Genomic DNA, 8,695 nt, shown 5'->3' on the forward strand with positions numbered 1-8,695 from the left:
ATACCCCTCTCCTCTGAAATCTGACAGCCTCAATGAATTTTTCCTCTGATAGATCATTCATTCATTCTTTCTTTTGACATCACTGAGCACCATTCATTATTAAATAATTAAGCCTCAGGACACCTGGGTGGCTCAGTTGGTTAAGCATCTGCCTTAGGCTCAGGTCATGATCCCAGGGTCCTGGGATGGAGCCCCACCTCATTGGGTTCCCTGATCAGCGGGGAGGGAGGCTGCTTCTCCCTCTGCCTGCTGCTGCACCCTGCTTGTGCTCTCTGTGTCAAATAAGTAAAATCTTTTTAAAAAATAAATAATTCAGCCCCTACTATGTTCCAGTCACTGTTCTGGGTCCTGGTAAACAGACAAAAATTTCTGCCTTTGTGAAGCTCAAGTTTTAGTGAAAGAAATAGACACTAAAGAAGGATAGCATGGTAGATGATGCTAGATGCTATGGAGAAAAATAAGGGAGTAGGAACTGCAAAGAAGGGGAAGGTAGATTTTAAGGGGGAGGGGGGTCAGGAAAGTCCTCAGAATGAAAGTGACATCTGAGCAAAGGCCTGTAGGAGGTGGGCAGTCAGCCAGGGGGCTAAATGAGGGAGGTGTGCCTGGCACACCTCGTCCTGAGATTGGAGTGTGCTTGGTGTGTTTGAAGAACAGCAATGAGGCCAGGGGGAGAGTGGTAAGAGATGAACTGAGGGAGGGGATCTTGAAAGGACTTGGGCTTTCACTCGAGTGAAATGAGGAACCACCAAGGCTCTGAATGGAGAAGCAATGAGGTCTGGCTGGCATTTCGTTAGGATGGTTCTGGCTGCCGCACGAGCAGACTAAAGGGAAGCAAACAGGGAAGCAGGCCCTGGGTGGAGTGTGGGAAGTTCTGGCTTCTCCTTCTGCCTCTGTCAGGCAGGCTATATAACAACAGGATAATTTCCAGGGATAGGAAAGCTTGGGGCACAAGGCTTCCAGAGTCAGGGTCAAGGAGAAATTGTGTGGAGGACTGGAGAGAGCTCCAGAGAGTTGGGCTGCAGGGCCGCCATGGAGGCTCAGGAAAATGTTCCTTGCTGTGTTGGGCTGGGACGGAGAGATTTTTAAACCTTGCCTTCTGGGCTTAGTAACCCCTAAGTGTCTCTGTGTATTTGTGCCCCCCCCCCCCCCGCCTCGTACCTGGTTTGGCCTCCCAAACGGCACCTTCCACTCAGTGGTCAAGTCTAGGTGCCAGGGTATGAGAAGCTGAGAATCCCAAGTCCTGGTTCCAGGTCCTTGCTCTTCCACTTGACTGGCTATGTGACGTTGGGTGACTCGTTTCAGCTTTCTGCTGGTTTCCTCACCTGCAAACAGACATGGTGACCACCCTTGCCGAGGATGGTGGGCTGTGGGAGGAACCACAGAGCCTGACCTGGGAGGCCAGAGAAGGTAGGCTGTATTATGAAAACCTCCCCTACACTTCGTGAGAGGGAGGAAAGTGTGTGAAAGTGCAAACCCTCCTCAGGGCCTTCATAAGTCATTAGCACCCTCAGGAAGCTGGCCATTAGAGTCCCAGCTAGATTCTAAGTCAAGAGAACCCAGGACAACTAATTTTCCTATCACAGGGGGAGGGAAAGGGCTGGGTTTAGGGGAACAGGTGAACCCCAAGAAGAGGTGGTGCAGAGAGAAGAGTAACAGGGAGGGGAGTGTTAAGGAGACTGGCAGAAACACCCTGTCCATCTCCGAATGTTAGCGAAGCAGGGAGGCAGCCCCAGAAAACAAGCATGTGGCCCTGGGTTCAAGGCTGGGGCTCTGCTACTTCCTACTTGTGCCTCTTCCCATCACATGACCTTTGGGAGTTTGGGTTTTTTTTAATCTTCAAGGGTAGGGGTTTTGCCAGGCTGCCTACCACTTAAAATTCTTACAGAGCTTAAATAAGTCAACTGTGGGAAAACACATTGTGAAGAGTGTTATTATTATGCACAAAAGACATCTCAGCCAAGGCTGCTCTGGACCAGGGAATATCACCACCGCAGCAGCCAGTGGGCCGTCTGGGCAGCTCCACACGGCCAGCTGCAAAAGCTGACATGCACAAAGCTCTGTGGGTTATGAGAACAGATGAGCTGATGAGTTTCAAATTGCAAATCTCAGGGTTGAGCACTAGGCAGGACGAGTGAGCAAGGAAGAGAGTGCTCTGAACTGTTAAGAAAAATTATCCAGGGGCGCCTGTGTGGCTCAGTCGTTAAGCATCTGCCTTCGGCTCGGGTCATGGTCCCAGGGTCCTGGGATCGAGTCCCGCATCGGGCTCCCTGGTCAGGGGGAGCCTGCTTCTCCCTCTCCCACCCCCCCTGCTTGTGTTCCCTCTCTCGCTGTGTCTCTGTCAAATAAATAAATAAAATCTTTTTTTAAAAAAAGAAAAATTATCCGTAACTTGGGCATAGGCGGAAGAACTGCCTGTCTTTTCAGTATCATTGTGGGGCAAGGTTGAACAGCTAAGAGTTATTTAATTCTCTCTGGAAAAATTAAATACCTATTTTACAATTTACTATTGACTCGAGTCCTAACTTTGTGAAGCCACATGCTCACTCGTAGCTGCGTGTATAAATAGGTATGTGCATGCATGTGAAGATGCAAAGGTCTCTAGTCCAGTACAGAACCACAAAAGTTATGGTTTTATTGTCCTGTAAATTAACCAGCTTCACCTCTTATCTTAGCAAACTTATTTCAGTAGGTCTTTTCCAACTAAAGACACAAATCTCTCAAATGTTCCTCTGAACCAGCTTTCCATTCTTCTGGTTCCTTTGTTAACGAGTTAAATAAACCTTTGACATGTGATAACAATTATACTTTGATGGAATCAAAAAGTGAGGGACTCTGTTGTGCTTTGGCATGGGGACGGTGGCTTTGGGCACATCGGTTGGCCTCTGGGCCTCACGTATCTCACGTGTCTGCCATGGAGAGAAGGTACCGAACTACCAGGAGTGAGGTAGGGCTGGAGCGGGAAGACGGATGTGAAAGTACTTTGCACATTATTCACAGGATGCCAAAGTCAGGATTTATTGCTGTGATTTAGGCTACTCCAGAGCTAGCAGATGCTGGGTTTCTGAGGGCAGCAGTCTGCAGGGCTTGGGACATAGGTCAGGGCAAAAGAGAGCTAGGGGCAGCCCTGACACTAGGCTCCATGCTGATGCTGCATTCTATACTTCTGACGAGGCTAGGATTTCCCACGGGCCTCAGGTCTTGGAGGATGGAAACCATCTGGGACACTCAGGGCATGGAGAAGCTGAAGGACTAGGGTAGGCATGTGACCAGAAATCAGGATGGAGTATTCTAAAGGAGGGACAAGAGTCCTCCTCTTATACCAGGTCCGTAAGTAGGACAGCCTCTACGGCCTGGCTTGTTTCAGGACCTCATCATTTGATTCTGTAGGTGGGGAAGTGCCCAGGTCAGTTGATAACACAGCAGGATCTCTGCCCTTGCTATCTGCACACGTGCACAGTTTCACACATATGCAGAACGATGTCAGCCAGGGGTCCAATGAGCAATGCAGATGCCAAGGTCAGGAACAGCCAACCCTGCACAGAGGAGGTGGGTAGAGCCAATAGAGGGGCGGGGGGAGAGGAAAGGCATTCCATGCCCAAAGAATGGCAGGAGCAGAGGCTTGGAGGAGAGCATTAACCTGCAGAATGAGGAGGAGGAGGCAGTTAGACCTGGCCAGGACTGGGCTCCTGCCTCCAGTGACCTAAAATCATGGAAGTTAATAATCCACCACCCACAGGGTGATGGCCAAAAAGGGAGTGGGCAAGGGCTTGCAACTGAGTTCTCCCCTGCCGGTCCGCATCCTGTGAGGGGGTGTGGGGAGCCCTTTCTCTCTCACAGGAGTCATTCCAGATTCAGCTCAGTTATTGTCTGTACAAGCCATGCCAGCCTCCCCGCCCCCCCACCCTGCCCAAATGCCTCCATCCAGAGCTGTTCTGCCTTAAAGGCTGGGCTTGCAGAGCCTCTTCCCATCTGTTCCAGCTTTCCCCCATCTCCTCTTCTGAGCTCTGTCTCCACCATCTGAACCTCCCCTGCAGCAGCTAATTATCCTGCCTGTCTTCTTCATACACCCAGTATACTATCTATCCTCCTTCCTGGAGTTACGTATTTTTCCTCTCCCTATTTTCCCTTTGCTCTGATTTCTTCAATACTGTTTTATTCCATTGTGAGTTTTTTGTTTTGCATGTTGCCTTTAGCCCTCAGTGGATCAAGACAAGCGTGCGTAAACCTTTGTCTTGGGCTAGACTCTAGGCTTTCTGGACCCCTCTAGCAACTACAGCGACATTAGACCTAGCACTGTACTGGGCACACAGTAGGTGCCTAATTGTTGCCAAATGACTGGCAGTTGGATTAACATCACTTAACTCACTCCTAGCCATGCTCAGTTATTGGCCCATTCACACACAAGCCTGGATTATTGAAATCCTACCCCCGACACATTCCACTGGCATCGTGACCCACCACCTCTCAGCAGAGCCCAAGTAATTTGAGGGTTCAGACCCCAGCCTCGTTGTTACTCTCTGAATTTCTTGGACTGATCACCACAAGGCCCAAGACCTGCGTGTCTCAACCAGGGAGACAGAAGTTCCATGCAGCTCCGAAGGCCAGCCTTATAGACCCAGCCACGGCTCAGCGAAGACTCCGGGATATCCCCTCCTAAAGGCCAGCCCAGGATCACAGTTCCGGTGTCGCTGAGGCCACAGGCCCCGGGGCGCCGGGAGGCAGCCTAAGGAGGAAGGTCTGCAAGGAGCCGGGCCGTGGGAAGCCGGCCTTCTCCCTGAGCAGCCTCCAGGTGCCACCCTCGATGGCATAGAGCAGCGTGAACATGCGGTTGACCGTATAGACTGTGTCGCCGCGCACCACCGCCGTGAAGAGCGCTCCCTTGCTGTTGACAAACTGGCCAGGCAGTGCCGTCCACTGGCCCGTGGCCAGGTTCAGGCAGTCGATGGCGCAGTGCAGGAAGTCGTCTTTAGGTCCGTTGCGCACCACGTAGAGACTGTCGCGGTGGGCCACCATGCAGTGGCCGTAGCTCTGCGGACGCCGCAGCTCGGCCACCGGCAGCCACGCGTCCGCCCGCGCAGCGTACTCCACCACCGCCGTGGTGTCGGCCGGCCGCCACAGACACACGAAGAGGCGGCCACGCGCCTGGGCGCAGGGCACGCCGGCGGCCGGCTGCGGCAGGTCAGCCACGAAGCTCCAGCAGCCCGCGGCCGGGTCGTAGCGCTCCACAGAGCTCATGGGCGTCCTCTGGAACTCGCCGCCGATGGCATAGAGGCGGCCATCGAAGCCGGCCAGCGCCGTGTCGTAGCGCGGCTGGTGCGGGCTGGGGAACCGGCGCCACGTGCCGCCGGCCGGGTCGTAGCAGAAGCCCAGCTCCACCACCTCCTTGCTGGCGCCCCGCACGCCGCCCACGATGTACAGCTTGTTGCCCAGCGTGGCCACGCCCGCCAGCAGCGTGCTGGCCTCCAGGGGCAGCGCGGCCAGCGTGCGCCACGCGTCCTCCTCCTCGTCCAGGTAGCACACCGTGCGCGACGCGTCCTCCAGGAAGCCGGGCGCCGGCGTGTGCGTGCTCACGGCCACGTAGCTGCTGGGCCGCAGCGCCGCCACGTAGGCGCGGGCCTCGGGCAGCGCCAGCTCGGCCGCCAGCTCGCGCCCGCCGTCGCGGATGAGGAGCGCGGCGCTGCGGAGCACGTCGTGCAGGCCGAAGGCCGCGGCCGCGTCGCACAGCAGCGCGCAGTTGTCCGACGTGAGGCTGTGCTCCAGGAAGCGCGCCAGCGCGGGCGCCTGCAGGAAGGCGGCGCACTCCACGGCCTGCAGCAGCTCTTCGTCGGCCGCCAGCGCCGGCCGCTCGCCGCGCAGCACCTGCAGCGTGGTGTGGAAGCCGCCAGCGCTGAGCGCGCCCAGGCGCACCTCGGCCGCGCGCGTCTCTCGCATGCCGGAGCGGAAGAGACCGCGGAAGAAGCCGCAGTGCTCCACCAGCAGGGCCCGGTCCGCCTGGAAGAGCTGGCCGCCCACCCACACCTGCACCGGGGGGACCTCTGGGGCCCGTGGCATGGCGAGCCGGAAGGGCGGGGGCCGCCGCGGGGGGCCTCGATTCAGCGGCCACCGCCTCTGGGGCTCCCCCGGAACGGAAAAAACTTCCAGGGGGATATAAATATCTCCCTGGCTAAAGATAGTACGGCTCATGTGACGTGGTGGCCGGCAGGCTGGATGGCTGTGAGCCTGCGGGCGTCGGGAGACCTGCAGGGTCACTCGCTTCCGATGGGAAATAGTAACAATAGTGACTACATACGTATTGAGTACCTATTGCATGCGGGGCACTGTGAGCGCTGCTTACAAAGATTCCACCGTTTAACCCGCACGAAAGCGGCTCTGTGTTCTTGTACAAGTGCCCTAACTCTGACCTTGTTTCCTCAGAATGTGACCAATAATAACACCTCTCTCATGGTATTGGGACAATAGCCATAAAGTGTTTGAATTGAGAAATTGCATGACTTGTGCAAGGTCATTCAGCTGGGAAGAAGCAAGGACAGGATTCATACCTACCCACCCCATTGATTGGTGGGGGGCCGAGGTACTTGGGCACTAGAGGGAGAGGTAGAGCAAGATAGAGTGGACCAGGCTGACATCTGGAGCAGGTTCTAAAGATTTTATTTACTTATTTATTTATTCATTTATTTATTTATTTATTTATTCATTCATTCATTCATTCATTCATTCATTTATTTATTTATTTATGATGTATGTATTTAAGGGAGAAAGAGAGTGCACGCGAGCGCTTGGGAATGGCAGCTCAAGCAGATTGGCTCTGAGGTCGGAGACCAAAGCGGGACTCAATGTCATGACCCTGAGATCATGACCTGCAGGAGCCAAAATCAAGGGTCCGCATTTTAACCAACTGAGCCACCCAGGCGCCCCATGGAACAGGTTCTAATTTAGCTTGAACCTGTGACCCTGACTCTGAGCTAGTTCAATCTCCTTTTCAGCCTTGATTTCCTTCTCTGTAGAAATGGGAGGGTAGCAGGTGAGCGTCCAATAAACCTCTCAATGTGAAGTACTCCTTGACTTGGTTTGGGAATAGGAAGCTGATGTCTACTCCCCACTCATCCATCCATTGCTGTTTTCTGGACCTTGGGAAAAGGTAAGTGGGGCTGCTGAGGGGATCATATGTCTATAGATGGGAAGGGGAAGGGCTTCTTGAAATAATAGTTAACACTGAACTTGCACTGTGTGTCAGACACTTTTGTAAGCACTTTGACTCCTACAGTCCTTGCAATAATCCTATGAATAGATACTATCATTTTGCTTCATTTACTACATAGTTACCCATGTATTGCTTACAGAAACTATGAGTTTCTATTTCATGGCTGCAGAGACTGAGGAAGGCACCAAGAGTTTAGTCACACGCCCAAAGTCCCATGGCCAGAGAGCGGCAGAGCCCGGACTGGCTTGTAGCCAGTCTGACTATAGAGCATGTGGCCCTAACCAGCGTGCTCTGCTGCCTGTCTGTGCTACAAACGCTGGGTATTCAGCTCTTGCCAGGAGGTCACAACTGGAAGGAACTTCAGGCTCATATGGTTTAACCCCTTCATGTACAGTGGAGGACCAAAAAGGGAATTGCTCAGGGTCATGTAGCATGAGGCAGACAGCCCCAGGCCTCCTGCTGCCCACCCCAGGGCATTTTCCCTACTGCAAAGAACTTTCCTGGGTGACCAGCTAAGACTTTGGTTTCCAAAATGTCAGGTGGAAGAGAGCTTAGTGATTATTTTCTCCTGCCACGTTATTGTACAGGCGGGGAAACTGAGGCCTAGACCCATGTAGGATTGTATCTGCCATTCAGGACATGTTCAACTACAGGCTTTCTTCAGGAGGATGCAGTGGCTTCCAATGACAGAGCCAGAGTTGGGAGGGGGCAGGAGAACTTCTCTCACCCCTAGGACACACACACATGCACAGATCCTCGCATATGAATCTGCAGACCCAACACAAATGTGCCTCTTCTGCCAGGAACTCCCACCCAGTTCACTCCATCAAAGCAGGGCTGGGATATGGGGACCACTTGCATGAGCCTGCGAAGCCAAAGGCCTGGAGGAGGCAGCTAGAAATATCCGGGACACTCTGCCCCAGGGACTAGACAGGAAGAGTAGGAGGAGATAGAGGGGGTGGGCAGGAGTCCTCACAAATGCTATCCCAGGCCCTCTACCAGACTCTCTCCTTCCCTGAGGCCAGACATTGGCCGAAAGCATGACAGTCCCTGTCTTGGAGGTCAGTGGACTCTGCGGTGCCCAGTCCTGATTCTGTCCTTGCTGGTGGCCCCAAGGGTAGGGAGAAAGTGTCTGACTGTTCCCATTTCACAGGTGAGGAAAAGGAGGCCCACAGAGGGCATGGACTTTTCCCTGTTATGAACAAAGATGTGGGACTGGATTGAACCATGTCTGCTGCCCAGCCCAGTACTAGCCTTTTCTTAGGGCAGGGAAACAGCTGCCTCCTGCCAGGCCCAAGCCAAGGAACAGGGTTGGGGAGGGGCTGACCCCCAGGGGAACAGTTTCCTCCCAAATGGTCTGTTCCAGGCACCTGGTAACTGGCAGATAACAACAGATAGAACCACTGCCTGGTCCTCTCCTGAGAGGAGTGGAAGGAGAGCAACTCTTCCCAGCTAAAGCTGGCTCCCAGTGCCAATTTTTCACAAGTCCAGCAC

At 53.9% G+C, this 8,695-nt stretch overlaps 1 protein-coding gene across 1 annotated transcript; it reads right to left on the bottom strand.

The window, feature by feature from the left end:
- Positions 1–2,402: 2,402 nt before the first annotated feature.
- KBTBD13 (kelch repeat and BTB domain containing 13) lies at positions 2,403–6,177 on the bottom strand. The gene has a single exon (XM_045899862.2). The coding sequence runs from the start codon at positions 6,049–6,051 to the stop codon at positions 4,672–4,674; it is 1,380 nt and encodes a 459-aa protein (XP_045755818.1). The 5' UTR covers positions 6,052–6,177; the 3' UTR covers positions 2,403–4,671.
- Between the last annotated feature and the right edge of the window lie 2,518 nt (positions 6,178–8,695).

This window comes from Mirounga angustirostris, unplaced genomic scaffold (genome assembly GCF_029215605.1).
Source record: "Mirounga angustirostris isolate CCGP_5_RB_7025 unplaced genomic scaffold, mMirAng1.0.hap1 SCAF_9, whole genome shotgun sequence".
Lineage (NCBI taxonomy): Eukaryota > Metazoa > Chordata > Mammalia > Carnivora > Phocidae > Mirounga > Mirounga angustirostris.

Excerpts from the sequence above, each read along its gene's own strand:
- KBTBD13 (XM_045899862.2), bottom strand. The coding sequence starts at position 6,051 with ATGCCACGGGCCCCAGAGGTCCCCCCGGTGCAGGTGTGGGTGGGCGGC.